The 19478-nt window shown below is 30.4% G+C and overlaps 3 protein-coding genes across 3 annotated transcripts; 2 read left to right on the top strand and 1 right to left on the bottom strand.

Moving 5' to 3' along the window:
• Positions 1 to 669: 669 nt before the first annotated feature.
• LOC114188867 (SEC14 cytosolic factor) lies at positions 670 to 4812 on the top strand. The gene is made up of 11 exons (XM_085675271.1): positions 670 to 1115; positions 1224 to 1252; positions 1772 to 1855; positions 1995 to 2048; positions 2689 to 2763; positions 2956 to 3009; positions 3267 to 3326; positions 3404 to 3499; positions 3584 to 3685; positions 3789 to 3869; positions 4227 to 4812. Exons 1-11 carry the CDS (start codon positions 1061 to 1063, stop codon positions 4566 to 4568), a joined length of 1032 nt encoding a protein of 343 aa, XP_085531397.1. The 5' UTR covers positions 670 to 1060; the 3' UTR covers positions 4569 to 4812.
• Positions 4813 to 9602: 4790 nt separating this feature from the next.
• On the top strand, positions 9603 to 12836 carry LOC114186730 (ER membrane protein complex subunit-like protein (Protein of unknown function DUF106, transmembrane)). The gene is made up of 9 exons (XM_028074719.2): positions 9603 to 9861; positions 9980 to 10150; positions 10232 to 10325; positions 10641 to 10760; positions 10888 to 10936; positions 11533 to 11632; positions 11707 to 11768; positions 11939 to 11997; positions 12504 to 12836. Exons 2-9 carry the CDS (start codon positions 9999 to 10001, stop codon positions 12606 to 12608), a joined length of 741 nt encoding a protein of 246 aa, XP_027930520.1. The 5' UTR covers positions 9603 to 9861; positions 9980 to 9998; the 3' UTR covers positions 12609 to 12836.
• Positions 12837 to 14185: 1349 nt separating this feature from the next.
• Positions 14186 to 17887, bottom strand: LOC114187290 (altered inheritance of mitochondria protein 32-like). The gene is made up of 5 exons (XM_028075501.2): positions 17571 to 17887; positions 16529 to 16614; positions 16109 to 16414; positions 15870 to 15953; positions 14186 to 14978 (listed from the first exon to the last, which is right to left on the bottom strand). Exons 1-5 carry the CDS (start codon positions 17742 to 17744, stop codon positions 14585 to 14587), a joined length of 1044 nt encoding a protein of 347 aa, XP_027931302.2. The 5' UTR covers positions 17745 to 17887; the 3' UTR covers positions 14186 to 14584.
• Between the last annotated feature and the right edge of the window lie 1591 nt (positions 17888 to 19478).

Here is a 19478-nt window from a genome sequence, read left to right as displayed (position 1 = left end):
CAATATTATTTAATCTTAATCAATACTCTCTCATCCAGAGAATAAACAATTATTTTGAATATTTACAACTTATTGTTCATATCGAAATAGTATTATCTCTTATAAAATAATATATGAAATTCAGATGAGAATATTATATCACATCCTACAATTATCCAGTGCCAAATTATATTTAAAAAAATCATCGTATTTTTATTTATTTATTTTTTTGTATTTCTTTTCCTCTTCATTTATTTATTATTTTCATCACATGATTTATCATAGTTATATATATTTTTTATTATTTTTCATCATTTGATTTATTAAATATGTATGAATTTTCTTTGTCTATGTTTCTTCAAAAAATTTTAAACAGTTTATAACTATAATAGTCCCCACTAATATGGACAGGTCAAGTAATTAAATATTATTAGTTTTTTTATTATAACATTAAAATTAATTAAACCGTAGACCTATAACGAAAACCTAATAATTTATTTCCGTTACTCTTCCTTTTACCCCCAAATTTGAACCACAAATTTGAAAATTTGAGGTCTACCTCAAATTATTATTTTAGTATTCTTCTCAATTCCAAAAAAGTTTTGTAATATAAAGCGAGAAGTTATTCGGAAAGAAAATTATTTTTAATTTGGGCAACAATTTCAAAAATCCCCATCTTTCGGTTCTTGGTGATTTGATTTTAACAGTTTTGTCACTTTTTTCTTTGTTTTGTTGACCCCTCACTTCCTTTCCTACATAGGAAGCTGCAACAATACATACATAGTACAAACTCACCTCCAAGTTCCATGCTTTTGTGCTCTGCACAGGGGCAAGAGCAGGTGGACAAAAAAAGCTATAATTTTTAGAGGGATCACAACCCTCACTTCTGCCAAACCAAACCCACTTTTTCTGTTTTCAAGCCACGATTGGTAAATCAGTATAAATTTTTTGTGGGGGTAGCAATAATTATACCTTCTTGGGGGGTGTCTTAAAAGGATCTGGTGTTGGAAGATTTTCCTTGCAGCAACTTTGGATTGGCTTCTGAATTTTGGTTTTGCAGTGCTCAGAGCTGAACAAGAATATGGGTGGTGGAAATCAAGAGGCTGTTAAGCAGTTGCAGTCCATGATTGAAAATGGTGTGCATCAATTGCTTCAAACTCTGATTACATTCTTCTGTGATCTTTTCTCATCACTCACAGATGTTCCTTTTTTTTTTTTTTTAATGTGTGTGACTCTTGTTGCAGTGGATGAGCAGCTGAAGAACACATTTCAGGTTTGGCTTTTGATTTGCTTTGTTTTGCTTGATCTTGGGTGTTGGGAATGGTACCTGAAAAAAGAAATGGATAGAAGTTGTGATTTGTGATCTGAAACCTGATTTGATAATAAAAGAATCAACACCTTTTTTTTTTAATTCATCCTAGATTATGAGGAGGGAACAAGATGAATATTTTTTCATAACAAAAGTTAAACTTTGCTTCCAAAATGATCTGGATCACTGTTATCTTGCGGTTGTTAGGAGTTTTCATTGGGCTAGCTTATTCCTTAGTGTTATGGTTGTTTTTAGGATTAACGTGATAACTTAGTAAAATTGGTCTTTTTATGTTTGAGGAACATTCTTCAAGAGAATCAAACTGGATTTAGTGATTATTGAACCAAAAATAACTAATTGAGTGTATCCTAGGCCTATTGTTTGCTGAATCTCTTCATTTTTTTTACGCTATTTGACTATGTGGTTTGTGCTGACTTGTGAGAGTCGGTGATTTTTTCTGAAATCTTTCCCTTTATGGTTCAGAACATGCACCAAGGTTATCCAGCTGAAACATTAATACGGTTTCTCAAAGCAAGGGATTGGAATGTTGGCAAAGCTCATAAAATGGTTAGTAAGATCGGTTATGTTTGGTTAAGAAAATTAGTTCCAATTTTAGCGTTGTTGATTGCTCGTAGCATTGCACTTTAGTCTTAATCTTGGCTTTTTAGATGTATATACACTTTGCTGACAATTTAAATTGATACAGTTAAGTGATTGTTTGAACTGGAGAGTGGAAAATGAGATTGACAAAGTTTTAACGGTGAGTTTCCTTGATTTGGCTATCATTTCCTAAATTTCTGTTTTCTGGTTATCTTTTGACAAGCCTTCTTTGCTACATCTCATGTTTCTGGAAAATCTTGCATCTAAGATTTATGGAAGTCCAAATATTCGACAAAAACCTCATTTGCCATTTATGTTGGGTTTGGTCATTTGGGCTAATTGTAAGACAAATAATGGACGGGTATTGTTAAAAAGTAGTCTTTAAACCTAACTCAACCCTATAAAATTGACTTAAGGTGAAGTTTGTACCCACTTGTATACTATAAATTGGCCTTATCTTTAGTTGTTGTGAGACTTCCAACAGAAAGGTAAAAATATTGAAATGACCAATATAGATGTAGAAATCTATTTGAAGATATCTGATATTTTGGAACATTCCTAAGACATGTGCTTTGTAGATTTAGTGGCTCTTGCTAACTAGTGCTGGAAAAAAACAACGGATAATGAAAAGTACTGCATCTAATACACTGGAAGCTTGGAAAAAATGTTTCGTTCAATACTTTCTACTTTCTGCATGCATCAGTTCGTCATATCATGTTCATAACATGAACATTTACTACATTTCTTCAATCAGATCATAACGTTGCTGCATTATTATATTTGTCCTTTCTGTGTAACAGAAACCTATTCCTGCGGATTTATATAGAGGCATACGGGATTCTCAACTCATAGGAATGTCTGGTTACTCAAAGGAGGTACCAATTTTTTAGTTAGATCTTATCAGAGCTTTTGATCTGTGATATGAATGAGTTTATTTTCACCCTTACCTGCCTTCTCCCTACGTTGTTGATGTTATTATTGTTATAAGGAATCGGAATAGGCATCTTTCAAAACAAGATGAAAAGCTATTTTTGTAATTTCTTTCTTTTTTGGTTGAATTTTTTCAGGGTCTACCAGTCATTGCTGTTGGTGTTGGGCTCAGTACATATGATAAAGCTTCTGTAAGAGACATACCATCTTTTTTTCATATTAAGAGTGTGTTTGGACAGAGATGTAATTGAAAAAAAAGAGACTGAAATAAAATCAACCAAATCAATGGAAAGAGATCATCAATATTGATGCTTTTTAATCATTAACAATATTTTTGCATTTGGTGGTAATGGCATTACTTTAACAAACTAGAAAATACTAAATTTGGCATCTAAACTCCTTTGGATTATGTATTTGATATTAAATTGCCAATTCTTCTGTTTTTCAGGACAAATACTATATACAATCACACATTCAAATCAATGAATATAGGGATCGAGTGATCTTGGTGAGTATCTTGGACTGTTTAGTTAATCTTAGAAATTCTCTGAGATTGTGCTTGCTGATTTTAAAATTTTAATTTAGCCAACAGCTACAAGGAAGCATGAACGATACATTGGCACCTGTGTGAAAGTCTTGGATATGACTGGTTTAAAGTTTTCAGCACTGAACCAATTGAGGGTAATGCCAATAATTTGAGATAAAACGTTTCTTCTCTTCTGTTCTCTTCATAGTTGACAGTTTCTGTTCAATCACTTTCTGCAGTTGTTGACTGCTATATCCACAATAGATGACTTGAACTACCCGGAAAAGACAGACACATACTATATTGTTAATGCACCATATGTATTCTCTGCATGTTGGAAGGTTTGAAGAGAATGCTTCACTTTCATCCTTAATTTTTCATTAACATAATTCAAAATCCAAGGATTAACAGCAGATTTTTTTTTTCTTCAATAATGTTTATAAGGTTGTAAAGCCTCTTTTGCAAGAAAGAACAAGGAGGAAAATCCAGGTGCTGCAAGGTTGCGGGAAAGAGGAATTACTGAAGGTAAACATTAACATTATCTTCAACTATCTGCTTGGGCTCTCCTTTTCAATATCTGGTTAGCCAAGATAAAATTTGGAAGATGTGTCTTATAATTGGATTTAGTTCTAATTCAATCTTATAAAATTGACCTATAAGATAATTTGTATACTATAATTTGATCTTACTTCTCCTGGATGTGCGATCTCCAACAATATGCAGTGTCCTTATGTTCTATCAAATATTTCATATTGTTCCATCCTTATAATTATTCTTGTCCTTAACAATGTTCCCTCTGTCATGGTGCTGTTTGAAAATCATGGTGAGAGTTGAAAAGGAACATAACTCAATGAAATCTATCCTGTGTTTTGAAACTTGTAGGTAATGGACTATGCATCCCTCCCACACTTCTGCAGAAAAGAAGATTCCAAGTCATCGAAACATAATGCATCAGGAAACACTGAAAATTGTTTCTCCTTGAATCATGTTTTCCACCAACAACTCTACAATCATATCAAGCATCAAGCTATCATTATGGAGTCAATCTCACCTCCAATCAGACAAGGGTCCTTCTATGTGGACATTCCAGAGCCAGACCCAGATGATGCTAAAATAGCCAAAACCATAGAAACTGAGTTCCACAAATTGGAGAATCAGAAAAATGGCTTCACCAACTCTCGAAATGGTGTTGCAGTCAATGGCCATCGAAATACAAGCTACTAAAACTAGCAAATTGGTGTTTTTGGCCTCTCCTGAGCCATTTTTAGTTCATGATTGCTTGTTTTATGGTCACTTTTGGATGAGGGTTATACTTGTTCTTTATGAGGTTATTAGAGATGTAATATTGGAAAGTATGCATCAACTCGATGCAAAATTCATCAGACAAACCTTAATCTAATTTCTATTACCACCTTGGGATCATGGCCATTTGATGTCTTAATGCAGAAAAGTTCATGCTTACTTCTAATCCTATACGTTCCCGGAATATCATTGCTTGTTAAGAAATGAATTTTAAGTTGTTCCTTACATGTTAAGAAGTGAATTTTAAATTTAAAATTTGCATATCTTATATATTAACGATCTGATAATAAATAACACCACAAGTTTAATAAATAATAAATTTTATGATACGATAATACGTAAATTAACGACTTCTATAAAAATATACTTTACCTTCTTCTTTGTAGAGATGAATCAAGCTTAAAAAATAGACTTCCATAACTTTATAAAAAAAAAAAAACACACATTTATCCACTTATATTAATTATTATGTTTAAATTATATAATATAGTAAATACAGTAAAATAAAATAAAAAATTGTGTAATAAGAAAAGTATTAGTTTTCTTCTATAAAAAAAAAAGAGAGAATCACCAGATAATAACAATTGATAATGACTCTTAACTATTAAAATTCCTGCAAGTTATAATAATATTGATAATAATTATATTTTAAAATTATATATTCTCACTAATGCATGAAAGCTAAAATATGAGCTTACAGAAATATTTGAAATAGATATTTTTAGAAACTAAATATTATTTTTTTTGTTAAAATACTTTTTTAGTTCCAATTTTCGTCAAGTTTTTTCAAATAAGTTCTAATTTTGGTTTCGTGTTCAAATAAGTCCCAATTTTCGTCAATTTTGTTCAATTGGGTCCTTTTTTGCTAACACCGTTTAAATCATTAACGACCATGAACAGTGACTACCACGTGTCATTTCGTAGTTTTTTTGAATTTTTATTTTAATTTATTTTAATTTATTTTAATTTATTTTTAATTTTTTTTAAATGTACACGTGTCAACTTAATAGCGTGCCACATGTCATTTCATGTTTTTTTTGAATTATTATTATTATTTTTTTGATTTTTTTTTAATTTTTTTTTTTTTAATTTTTTTAAATGTCCACGTGTCAACCCAGTAGCGTGCTACGTGTCAAAGTCAATGTTCTATATTTAATTTGGTCCTTATATTTGTTATTTTTGTTCAATTGAGTTCCAATTTTTGTTAAAATTAACCAATTTGGTTCCTTTCCAAATTGAAACCAAATTTAATTTTTATATTAAAATTCACATTTTTTATTAAATATTTTTATATAATATATTAAAATTCACATCATTATAACTTTAATATAAAAATTAAATTTGATCACATCTTTGATAGAGATCAAATTGGTTAATGTTAACAAAAATTGGGACTAAATTGAACAAAAATAACAAATATAGGACAAAATTGAATATAGAACATTGACTTTGACACGTGGCACACTACTAGGTTGACACGTGGACATTTAAAATTTTTTTAAAAAAAATTCAAAAAAAAAATCAAAAAAACCACGAAGTGACACATGGCACACTATTGGGTTGACACGTGTACACTTAAAATAAATTTAAAAAACTTAAAAAAAAATTCAAAAAAACCACGAAATGACACGTGAGGGTCAATGTTCATGGCTGTTAATGATTTAAACGGTATTAGCAAAAAAGGACCCAATTGAACAAAATTGACGAAAATTAGGACCTATTTGAACACAATACCAAAATTAGGACTTGTTTGAAAATACTTGACAAAAATTGAAAGAAAAAAATACTTTAATTTTTATTTTTTTTAATGAGTTGTATTTGCAGTTGAATGGATGAATTTAGTAGCAAACTTTGGTACTCCGTACCACATATATAGTTAAATTCCGTACTCCTTCCATGTCATGTGATTAAAATCTTATCCACAATTTTCATAAACAGTTAAAACAATATAATAACAAACCATTCAAAATTTATTCCTCATTATATGGTTCTATGAATTTCTTAGAACTATCCAAACTATGCTGGCGTCAGGTTTAACCTTTTTAAGGATAATTTTAGTCTAACCTTCATCTTAATCCAATTAAGTTTAAAAGTTCGGTTATTATATTAAATAATTTTAAAAAATATTAGTATTTTAAAAAGATCTCCAAATAAATATTTTCTTATAGTTATGACGTGACAACAACAATTATAATTATAATATATATGACAATAATATTTATAAAATGAAGTTTTTTAAATAAATTTATATATATATATATTATAGTCGATTGATTTAAGTTTGAAATTTATAAACTTATTACTTAATATTATATTAATTGAATGCGTTAAATAAAATTCAATCCAATAATTTAACCCAATTAAAAAAATATAATTAGTCCAAATTTAATCGAAAGGATTTATTTACTAATCATAATAACTTATAGAAATGTTAGCTTACCTATTTATTTTTAAATGTGACATGAAACTTGTTAGTCAAGCTAACAACTTTAAATTTGATGACTATATAAAACTTTTATATCATTTGTAAGGTCAAAATCATACTATTTTTTTGTCATGAGTTTTTTTTTTTTTTTAACATTATCATGACAATACTCATTATCAATAGTGGTGTTGAGAATACTATGTGAAGTGGATGGTCGAGAAAGTTAATATATTGATCGTGGTGTTATTACGAGTATTATGATTATTGGATGGAGGTGGCGGACAGTAAAAGAGAAGGATGTTTGGAAAGAAAACATAAGATGTACATGGTGAAAATGGCTTGAAAATATTAGGAGAATGTTTATAAAGAAAATCATTTTTATTAAACAAAACATCTCAAGAAACATATATTTTTCTAGTGGAACGAAGATAAAGAAATTATTTCGTATTTATAAAATAATCTAAAAATAGACATGCATGAGATTTAAAATCAAATTCATTATTGTCATATAGTCTAAGCAGAGGATAATAAGTACAACAGAAAACATAAACATATTGTAGTTTGATGCACGTTTATAAAGAAGACTATGAGGAGTTTCATGATATAAGGTAGATGTAGGAAGGTTGTTAATGATGAATGTAGCAGTTTGAAAAACATAGGTCCAACATTTTAAGGGTAAAACAACACGAGCTAAGATACTTAAACATGTTTCAACCACATGACAATGTTTTTTTTCCACATTACTATTTTGTTGGTGAGTGTGAGCACAAATATATTGATGTTAAATCCCGACAAATATAAGAAATTTATAAAAGTGTAAGAATTCACGAGTGTTATCACTTTGTATGGTTCTAATTTTATGACTCAATTGATTTTCAACAATTAATTGGAACTTACGAAAAACATCAAGAGTTTGTCACTTAGCATGCAAAAAACGTATCCATGTGTATTTAGAAAAAGCATAAACAAAAGATAGGTAATATCTATCAACATATCCTTAGTTTCCTGGTTTTTGACAAAAACAAAAGTTAGGAAAGAACTCAAAGAACACATGATTATCCCTAGCAAATTGTGATACCCTTAAAAGGTTCTTAGTAATAGACTGAACATGTAAAAGTTTATTTAAAATAAAAGAAGAAGAATGGAAGGAAGAAGATAAAGTGGTGGAACCAATTTGAGTGATTTTCATACTTGCATCATTGCCTAAGTTTAATGGTGTAGTTATTTGAGTCATTGGTTATATGATGTGAGGCCCCATTCTCGGGGTACCACAGATAATCAGGCAATGATGAGATACTAGAAAGTTGATCATAATCAAGATTGGGAGAGGAAACATGGGAATTGTTCATCTGGATTTGTGCTTGAACGTCTTGATTGAATTTGTGCCAACACTCTCCAACAAAGTAACAAAATTTTGAGCATAGTTGACATTGAATTCTATTATTGTATTAAGAAAAGGATTGTTATTGTGGTTGACAGGGTTGACAAGGTTGTTGTTTTGGAAAAAAAGAACAACCACCACGATTTGAAAACTCTAATCAATTATAAGAACATATCCTAACAATCTTAATTAAACAGAAATTCATCTCAAGTCCTTAACGTCACATGCAAGTCTAAAATATCCCACATGCAACATATTTTTTAAAGGACAAAAAAGAATGACAAAATTTGTTTAAAAAATTGATTAGATAAGATTGTAGCCCTCAAATGTCCTATTCCTTGAAACTAGATAGATTCTATAAAATTTTAAAGAGAAATAAAAAAAAGGAAAAATGAATAGTTTTAGAAAAATGATGAATTTGATTATTAATAAATCTATTTACAAACTAAGATTTTATTAATAAAATAATTAAACTCATTTTTTAAATCACTTACTCTTTAGCTACTTTCTAAATTTGAACAAATAATAAAAAAGTTGAATTTTAAATTCACAAAACAAAAATAAGAAAGTTTCTTAAAAATTAACAATATTAATATGATTTTTCTAATAAGTTTATATGATAATTATTATAAAATGAGTTTAATTATTAGATTAAAGAAAATAAATATAATTAAAGTTTTGTATTAAGATTAATTTGTCATTATATTAAAAATAAAATATATCAATATTTATCATATTAACTTCATTATTTATATAAAAATTATATTCATTATATTTAGTTGAATTTGAAATATAAAAAGAAGTAGTAACTCTCGTAACAGTCTTGTAATGCTAATAGATCCAATCACAGTTTATTCAGTTATCAGTTTCAAGTATCAACTTATGTTGGTGTTAGGGTTTTTAATAATTGTTTATCAGTCTGAAGTCATCATTTGATAAATTTTATTATATTCCTTCTATGTTTTATTATTATCATATTTTTAATATTCATGGACCATAAAATTTTGTGAGTCGTTTTGTAATTTATGAATCAATAAAATATATTAAAACTAAAAGCTATAATGATAAAATGTATAAAAAATTAGATAATAAAATTCACAAAATCACTATATTTCTGTAATTTATAATATGTAACTTGATTAGGCTAATAAGGGTTTTTGCTTTTCCTCTTCTAAGGTTTCATCTTAAAAAACCAAAAACGCGATTTTTTTTTTTTGCGATGAAAACAGAGTGTACTGTGTAACATTCTCTTTGTTCTTCAATCGCAAAATTAGGGTTCGTGACTTGTCGTCAATTTCCCAAATCCATCCACCACGGCCATCTTGACCAAATTTTATCTGAGACGCATCGCAATTCTTCATCAGTTTCGTTTTAGTAACCCGCGAAACGGAATCATATAGTGTGACACGGTGAGTTCTTCAAATTCAATTGGCAAAGCCGATTAAAAGAAGTATTTTTTTTTCTTCAAAACGAAAAAAGGGAATGATTTCGAGTCGTAAGCAGCTTTTATTTCATATGGGGTTGCAGGAAACTAGGAATTAGAGCAATGGCAGAAGATCTGGTGCTGGATACTGCAATCAGAGACTGGGTGTTGATCCCTCTCTCTGTAGTTATGGTTCTTATTGGCGTGCTGCGCTATTTCGTTTCTAAGCTTATGCACTCTTCACAAACCCCAGATGCCAAAATTGTTAAGGAGGGGTATGCTTTAGCTTGGTTCATTGTTCGATTAAGAGTTTATATTTTTCTTATTTTGATGTCTAAGGGTTGTTATAATTTTAGGCAAGTGATCGTTAGAGCTCGGAGTTTACGTGCTGGGGCGAATTTTATTCCTTCCAAGGCTTTTCGCGCACGCAAGATTTATTTCTGTAACGAGGTTCGTTTGCTATTTAGTCTACGGTTTTCCAGATGTTTCTTTTTTCTATTTTTTTGGTTGAAGGATGTGGTTCTTGATTGGGAGAATGTTGATATTTCATCGTACTTATACATGTACTCAAACCTTGTTTCAGTGGATAATTTACAAGTTAGTTGATGAAGGAATTTGAAACTTGATGTTTCTGAATCAACTCTAGAAGTTGTTAGTTAGAACTTAATAACTGTGTCACGAGCTTTAAGTGGTATTTTAAATGATATTGTGTATGTATCTGACCAAATCAACAGTGAATTGACTGTTTGTGCTTTTTCATTGAAGGAAAATGGTCTCTTGTTTGTTCCAAAGGGCCAGGGGCAGAATCCACAAGCACAGATGTTCTCTGATCCTAACATGGCCATGGATATGATGAAGAAAAACCTTTCAATGATTATTCCTCAGGTATTACTATTGGAGTTTGACAGTCTCCAGCTTTAGATTTTGGATCATGCTCTTTCTTGTACTTTTTCCTGATTATTAGGAGACGCCTCACTGGCTTTTACTTGTGTTGTTTCCTAATTTTTTACAGACTCTTACATTTGCTTGGGTGAACTTCTTCTTTTCTGGATTCGTAGCAGGTAATTTTTGGCTTGTAGCTATTTCGTATAATTTATTAGAATATTTCTTTGTGTGAATTCATATTCTTTAAAACGTCTTTGATATTTTTTGCTAAAATATGTTTAGTTTATGAAATATAGTCATATTTTGCTTTTGATCCCTACAGTTTTTTTTTTTTTTACTTTTGGTCCTTGTTATTTTGTGTAGTTCCTGTAATATATAAAACCACATAGTACAAATATTTGATAGGGCCTAAAGATAAATAATCCACACATTACTAGGACAAAAGATTAAAAAATGAATATTTTATATGTAATAAGATAAAATAACTAGGACCGAATCCAAAAAAAGAAACTTTACAGGGACAAGTACAAAAATTTTAGGGAGTTAAAAAGCAAAATTTTACCATATTTCAGGGACCAAAAATATATTTAAGCCTCTTTTTTATCCATCATTTTGAAGTGCCAAGACTCAGGCTCTATCCTGTGAATAGTTATACAACTTGTATCTTGTATTTAGCACGTGGATGTGTTTAAGATGGTCATCTTCTTGGTGTAGTCTTGGATTCATTACTTCTACTATTTACCTCTTGAAAATGTTTAAAACTTTCTTGCAGCCAAGATACCCTTTCCTTTGACACAGAGGTTTAGGTCGATGTTACAGAATGGAATAGACCTTAGCACAGTAGATGTCAGCTATGTTAGCAGTCGCTCTTGGTAATATTCGTTTTTCTGGATCTTTGCATGTTTCACTCTTACTCTTGTTTAATTGTCAAAAGATTGCTTTTCAGGTACTTCCTCAATTTGTTTGGACTAAGAGGATTGTTTAGTCTCATCTTGGGTGAAGAAAATGGTTAGTTATGGCTTGAAAGCTGATCACCTTTATGTGTATACTTTTTCTTTAATTAATTTATTTCATGAATATAAATTCTTACCACCTCTCAGTATGTTATTATTTTTCCATTATAGCCTGGGATTTTGGTTGACAATAGTCCAAACTTATGATGTCTGTTTTTTATACAGCTGTAGATGATACACAACGTATGATGCAAATGGGTGGATTTGGATTTGATCCTTCAAAGGTACAGTGTTTATTTTCTCTTGATTTTTCATAATTTTGAAGATCAATCATTGAAAATTGTGTTGTATGCATGACTTGTTGACACTTCCCCCTTTTGTCCATACCACAAGGCAAAAATGATCATTTATTTTAGTGAGGACCTATATGATGTAGATGACTTTTCCCGTAGTATTTGAGAAAGCTTACTTGAGCTTATAACCTTGTACAAAGTCTTTTTAGCTCAATTCAGCAAGTTTCTCAGTCAAGCTTATGAATAAACTCATTTGATAAGAACTTGTTGAAGAAATGCTTATTAGATATATCAAAGTTGGGATAGGTTACACATTGCGCTGGATTTGTGGTATTGTGATTAATTATGGACTTTGAAAATGGGAAATTGGAAAATACAGTAAATGACATATACCATGTATGTTCAGATATGTATGTAAAATGTGTGTAACCTAGTATGTGAGACTCAAATGAATCATAGTCTAGTCTCTAACAAACTAATCTCAATCTTGTTTTCAGGGTCTGAGTGCTGAGAAAGACAATCTCGACATAACACAGCATGACTGGGCCTTACCGAATTTTGAGCATCGTGCCGAAGCTGTGTTGAGGAAAGTCATCAGTTAACTGTGTTGTTGAATAGGAAAGCTTAATTGCTCGCATTAGCAGGGCACACTTAACATTCTATTATTGCTGTAGGGGCTGTTCCTTTTGCAGCAATAGTTTTAAAAGATCATGTTGGGATAATGAGTGTAGTTTTGAATCCGAACATTCTTCATTTTATTATCAGAAAACCTTGGCACGATTTTGTTGAAAGCTAGAACTGAAATTATTAATTCTTGTTTATTTTTCTTAGTGCTCGTAGCCATAAGTAAGAAGCTTGAAGGCTTCCTGGAATTGTTGACTCCTGTAATGTGTGTCAAGTCCAATTCTATCTGCATCCTTTATATATTACAAGTCTTGCATTTTAATGTAGTAAGTTGATCTTTTGTCTCCTCATATTTGCAGAGGAGGGAGATCAAGTTAAGATAGTTTTTTTTTTCTTGATCTTACATTCAGAGGTGTGTTACTCTTCAGAGTTATAGATTAAAGGAAAAAAAATTATGAGGATAAGGAATAATATTTTCAAAGTATTTTTTATTGGATTAAGGAAACAGAATAATGTTTTTAACATTAGTGATATAATTATATTTAATTATACATAAATAGTAGACACTTATTATACATGAAACGTGGTGGACTTTTGCCCCCTGTAATTAATAAGTCAGTTTTCCTGTGAAAAACTTGAAAGTTGGATTTCCGAATGGGAAAATGTAGTCTATAAGAAAAGTTGGGATGTTATATTTTTGGGATGTGCAGATATTTTGTATTGGAAAAAACAATGTCATATAAAACAATGACACTGTAGAACTGCAACTATATCTTGCTGAAAGCAAGAACTTGTTACATTCTATGTATTATTTTTTTCGGTTTTTCATTATTTTATTATTATTGTTGTAAGAGTAAATTACATCATGTTTCAAATTAAAATACACTTTTTTTATTTTTCTTTTATTCTCTTCTTACATTTGGGTCTATTTTAATAAAAGAATATTTCTATAATTATTTCTAATTCTTAATGATTTCCCATCATGTTTAATAGTTAATTGTGAGTACTTATTAACTTAGTACCGTAGAAGATAAAATGAAAATTTTAGGAGAAATTTCAAAGTAAAATGGAAGTAAAAAATTGAAGTCAATATTTACTTTCTAAAAGATACAATGAGTAAGATGCTTAGAGCTAGTTGTTTTCCATACAGAAAGTTCTAGAAAAAGACTATTGAACTACATTCAATATTATTCACTACTATTAAAAAGTGTGTAAATTGAAAAATGTAAGTGCAACTCGTTCATATTTTCAAGGAAGGGAAATATTTATTTTAACGTAAGAGATAAGTATAAATTTTTTTATTATCAAAGTAGATTTGTATTTGTATTTTTTATTTTTGGTATTCATTGTTCTTTATCATGTTCAGAATAGTAAAAGAACTATTTTTTAAAACTTTGAATCAATAAACTGGTTAAGATACTAGTTTACAATTTATTAGTTAAATTATTACAATAATTAAATAATATGAAAAATATCATATCATAATTCTATAATTTTAAAAACTGGAATAAAAAAACAAATTCATAAACTTTAACTTAAAATACAGACAAGCAACTTCTTAAAAGAAAACAACACAAACTTCTGTATTATTAACTTGTACATAACTTCAAAATCAGATTTTAGAAAAGTTAATATCATGTATAAACTAATATGAAACACCAAAGTTAATAATTAGCTTTACATCAAGTTAATATAAATGTCACAGTCCAATTCCACCTAAATAAACTACTAATATTTAGTTTAAACATTCCCAGGCTAAGATTTCACGTATGTACAGATGAAGAAGCTAAGAGGTGAATTCCAAGTCTGAGCCATTTCAGATACTTCTTTCCCTGCAAGTCTGAAACAAGGTAGAAACTGAACATGTAACACAAAAAATGAAGACATACCAAAGCTCAGCTTATCTCATCCACTGCTAAACAACATTGTTGACCTCATTCTTCTCATCAACAACTCACTGCTTGTAGCAGCTATAGGCTATGGCGACCGACACGGCGGCGCAGACAACGGCAAGAGCAGCATAAGTATCCTCTTGCTCCCAGCTGTCGAGCCATGTCGGCATGGAACTGAACTTGTGAGACACTCCTTTGCCCTTGTTGATCCGACGAAGCACATTCAGATTCTCCTTCCTCTTATGATCACCGGAAACCTCGTTCCTATCTTCTAATACATCATTCTGACAGCAACAAGAGTCTTCACTGTCCTGGCAACAGCTCTCTCCATCTGTTTGACAGCGGCCAGCGGCAGCGGCGGCCACTGTGCTTCCTTCTAAATTTCTTGCACCATTCAGCTGAAGCCTTTGCTCTTGCTTTTTCTTCTGTTCATCTTCTGATAAACCTATTTGTCCCCTGATGGCAAAACCAAAACATGTTTCTGATCATCATGCTATATTAATATTATACTTTAGACCCTATAAATTGTGTTGATTTTGGTTCCTAAAAGATTTTTGTTTTAGGATTTTTAGTCCCTAATAGTATTACTCCTTACAAATTTATAAGCCTTTGATACAGGTCTATTATTTGAGAAACACCAAGAATGTTCTCCTATGTACTTTTACAGAGGCTAGACTCATAAAATAGTTATCCTACAGATACCAAAATCATATATATGTCAATATACTTCTTCCTCTAACCCAAAACTAAAGTAAGTCGAACCTAACACGCTAAACTTCTGAATGACAAATAATCTCGAACAAAAAATTGCTACAAACAATCTCAGAAAGCTGATTCCTGAAAAACCTATACGAAATTTGCCACTTAACTCCTTTTAACCGTACAACATTTCTTTAGTTGAGACTTTTAAACTTGAGAATGGCAACAATCTTTATCGGACTGTTTGGAGAAACTTTTCCAAAACTCCTTTAGAAGAGCAAAGTTAAAATCAGTTTTTCTATAAAGTAAAAATTAACTTGTGCATAAACTAATTTATAGAAGTTATTTCTTAATATCTTCTCTCAAATCTGATCTTTAACTCATGGATAAGAGGATTTTAGTTCATGGCAAAACTAATTTCATTGATTCTTACGCTTCTTCTGTTAGAAGTGCTTACAGAAAAGTTTCCTCCTAACAGACCTTAAACTATAACTAAAACTTTCACCTTGAATGTAAAATTAACTCTTAATGCACAGACTTTCAAAACTCAAGCACGAGAGCAATCCGGTAGTGTCTGTTAAAGAATGAAACTAAAACAAAAAGAATCTTTAAAACTTAGTACTAAATAATGTTAGAGAAAAATGCTACCTCCATAGTGAGTCAAAAATCTCCCCTGCAATGATATGCTGGCGAAACAATAAAGGCACATCATCTGGAGTAACATATCCATACCTACATAGTTTAGTTAATAACAACTCTGATCAGATTAATACAAAAGATAAAGAAACAATGTTACAAAGGTATTTCTCAAGTTTAAAGAAGAAATGGAAGTTTTATGGGAACAAAAATATATATATGTTAATAACCAGGGGAAATCTCCTCCTTACAAGTGGCCTGTGACTTCGCCGTTGATGCTCGATCCGATTATAATGACATTTCCTGCATACTTATTGCCACCAATGTGAGAGCAGGAGCTAACCAACACTTTTCCTTGGAGTCCATGTAACCCTATCTCTTCCCTGAATCTACTGACCAAGACAGGTCCAAAAACCCCACACCTACGATCGCGTGATCCATGAGAGCAGACAAAAACATATGAAGCTTTTAAGGATTCAGGATTTCCAGGAAGCCATTCTCCTTCCTTGACAATAACTTCTTCAACAAATGTCTCAACATCAAAATGGGTTAATCTCCTGCAATTTCACTAACATTACTACTGTTGTTGATAAGGAATAAAGGAAAACAAGAGAGAACATTTATAGGGAAATTAGAAGTTGAGAAACAGAAGTTGTACTATAAGTACTAACCTATATCTGATCATGTCGGGAAAGATTAACACATCTCCATTTGATGTTTCAGTCCCATCATGCCCCTCACATATTGTTAAGCAGGTCTAGTAAATGATGAACCCAAGAATTTAAGCCATAGTCAGTATAATATGAGGGGATTTCGGTTCACTTTTAACATTCACTTCCGGTGTAAGTTTTCATTCATAATTGCACACCAATGTTACTTTTGATTTTGTTCAGTTTCCTGATTTTAGAACTTTGTAGATGACATGGTGAAAACAAGGAAACAAAAATAGGAAACAGACAGAACAAATATCAGGTGACATTTTTGTAAGACCAATTTGGATTGGTGAAAAACACTGAAATAGAATTATTCTAAAGACCTATTTGGATAAAATTTTCCACGAGTATTTATAGCAGAAGAAAATAATAAGGTAAAATACATTGAACTTCTCCATAAGCTAGAATCAACTTACATGTATTAGCTTTCAGGGAAGAAAAAATGAAGAAAGCTTCTATACATGTTAAGTGCAAAAGCTGATTCCAGTTTATATGACTAACTTAATTCAGTCATGGAAAAGCCTATCCAAAATGGCCTTGATCCCATGATTTGGATACTTCAAAACAAAATACAAGCCACTCTTTTCCTTCACAAACATGGGGTGGAAGCCCTTCCCATACCAATTTCCTCATCCTATCATAAAAAATGATTAAACAACAGAATGTGGACTTTGATTTCAAGCTGTTTCCATTACTATGATTCATTATTCCCTCATAGTCCTAGGCAAAAAGAACAAATATAAAAAACACCAAACCCATCTCAACAGCAAGAATTCAACAAAAGATCCCAAAACTAAACTAGTACATTATCCCTTGCTAGAGCAAGAACAAAATAACAACCTTTAGCATTTTCCTTCTCTCCCTAGCACCTTACACCCCCCACCCCAGAAAAACATGAAAAGAAAACATCTTTGAATAGAAAATTGATTATAAACAAAAAAACCAAAAACAAAAGACACCAAAGAAAACCAAGAATGATGAGAGGAAAACAAAAGTGAACCTCTTTCTTAATATGAGGCTTTCTTGCATTAATGGCCGCGTGGAGAAGCCTGGGCAAGCGATCAAACTCCGCAGCCTCAATGCGCGGTGGCCACACGGCGGGGTTCTTGTAGCACAGGAACACGTGGCGGCGGTAGAAGAAATCCGACGAGGAGGCGTTGCTGCTGCTACCCATCTTCGTCTAAATGCTAAAGTTTGAATCTTTTGTGACAAAAAACGAGAATGACGGCGAGTGAGTGTGGAAGTGATTGCAACTTGCAAGAGTGTGCACTGTGAGTGTCTGTGCAAAGCTTTCTCTTTGGTGATGTTTTGTTTTTGGTAGAGAAGTTTTCTTCCTGTGTGGTAGGGTGTACTGTCTTTATAGTGAGATCGGCTTTATAGATTTGATTTTTATTTTACAGAAAAAGTTATGACTGATTAGATTCTTCAACGTGTAAAAAGGACAATAATTACATTTTTTTTTCAATTTTTTTATTATTATTAAAATTATTTTAATGATACATATAATTTTTAGTAACTTAACTTGTTGTGTGATTGAAGGTGAAATTTTTTACATTTTCAATGTTGTTCCTTTGCAATTTCAAAATAGAAGTACAGAAAAAAAAGTTGAATTAAATTTAATCCACCACTGAAATCGTTGGAGAGGGGGAAAATAAATGTAAAATAATTTTCAAATTTTATTGATAATAATACATATTAAAGACATTATTCTCTTTAAATTTAAATTAACATCATCTTGATCTTATATTATAATTTACTTTCTTTATTCTAAAAAACAGTATAACTTTTAAAAGTAGTTTAATAATAAATTATAGAACTCCGATCAATTCAAACCTACCTTTCTAATGATTCAATAAGACTTTTTTTTATCCCCCATTAAAATTTGTCATCAATTCTTATTTAAAACCCTAAAATAATATGATATTGTTTGCCTAAATTTAAAATCAAATATTTTAATTTAATTTTCAAAGTATGATATTGTTATAACTTAAACTTAACAAAAGTAATTAATTTAAAGAATTAAAATTTAAAGAAATAATATCACAAAGAAATATAGTTCTAGGATTAAATTGAACATTTATTATTTTTCATCAATGGCTCCTATTTGCTGTTGCAAGTCAAATCTATATAATTAAATGCCTATAATTAATTATATATTTGGTGACTGGTGAAGGTGGGTGCCATTATTTTATTATTATATTTGAATTCCTTAAAAAGTTTAATATGTTATAACGGCTTGTTCGAAATGATTAAAGAAACCGAAAGAGAATGAAAAAACTGAAGGATAAGATTTTCAAAATCTTGTGTCGTTTGGAGTCGCAGAAGTTGGAACTTGCATTTTCTTTTGCCAAACTTTAAAAAAGTAAACCATAAATGAATCAAAATATCAAAGTAATTAATTGCATATAATCTTTTTTATTTTGCCACAATTAACCTACGCATGTATAATGATAAATCATTAGAGTGTTAATTAAGTTTTAAAATAATGTCTTGCAACTTAAAGTTCCTCTTATTTTTTTAATATTCTTAACATCTTTTAATTGAAATTGTATTACTTGTTTAATTTGTTTCAATTCAATTCATTTAATTTTCCCATTAATTGGCTGGTATAATTATTATTTTGTACTGTTATTTTATTCACTTATATCCATATAATAATACAAGATTATGTAATAGAGTAATGTTCATGCTCTTATACTGTAAATGACTTATAATTTTTAATTGTTTATTTTATGGGATAAAATATGATTTTATTCTTCTAGTCACTTTTAATTTCTTTTAAAAAATATAATACACTTGTTATCCCTATAAAAGTAAAACGTGTCTAATCTTAGTTATTTACTCTCCTTAATTACAAGATTTCACTTTTGTCTCTAATTTTTTTTCACTTTTTGTCATTTAAAAAATG

Source organism: Vigna unguiculata, chromosome 6, assembly GCF_037176805.1.
Source record: "Vigna unguiculata cultivar grain cowpea cultivar isolate G323 ecotype 2 chromosome 6, ASM3717680v1, whole genome shotgun sequence".
Classification (NCBI taxonomy): Eukaryota; Viridiplantae; Streptophyta; class Magnoliopsida; order Fabales; family Fabaceae; genus Vigna; species Vigna unguiculata.
The sequence above is the reverse complement of the archived record's forward strand: the minus strand, read 5'-3'. Positions and strand labels throughout refer to the sequence as shown.

Excerpts from the sequence above, each read along its gene's own strand:
- LOC114188867 (XM_085675271.1), top strand. The coding sequence starts at position 1,061 with ATGGGTGGTGGAAATCAAGAGGCTGTTAAGCAGTTGCAGTCCATGATT. Across the intron at positions 1,253-1,771 it reads AGCTGAAGAACACATTTCAG|AACATGCACCAAGGTTATCC; the intron begins GTTTGGCTTTTG and ends TTTATGGTTCAG. Across the intron at positions 3,870-4,226 it reads GGAAAGAGGAATTACTGAAG|GTAATGGACTATGCATCCCT; the intron begins GTAAACATTAAC and ends TGAAACTTGTAG.
- LOC114186730 (XM_028074719.2), top strand. The coding sequence starts at position 9,999 with ATGGCAGAAGATCTGGTGCTGGATACTGCAATCAGAGACTGGGTGTTG. Across the intron at positions 10,151-10,231 it reads GCCAAAATTGTTAAGGAGGG|GCAAGTGATCGTTAGAGCTC; the intron begins GTATGCTTTAGC and ends TTATAATTTTAG. Across the intron at positions 11,998-12,503 it reads TTGGATTTGATCCTTCAAAG|GGTCTGAGTGCTGAGAAAGA; the intron begins GTACAGTGTTTA and ends TCTTGTTTTCAG.
- LOC114187290 (XM_028075501.2), bottom strand. The coding sequence starts at position 17,744 with ATGGGTAGCAGCAGCAACGCCTCCTCGTCGGATTTCTTCTACCGCCGC. Across the intron at positions 16,415-16,528 it reads CCCGACATGATCAGATATAG|GAGATTAACCCATTTTGATG; the intron begins GTTAGTACTTAT and ends GTGAAATTGCAG. Across the intron at positions 15,954-16,108 it reads GGCGAAGTCACAGGCCACTT|GTATGGATATGTTACTCCAG; the intron begins GTAAGGAGGAGA and ends TAAACTATGTAG.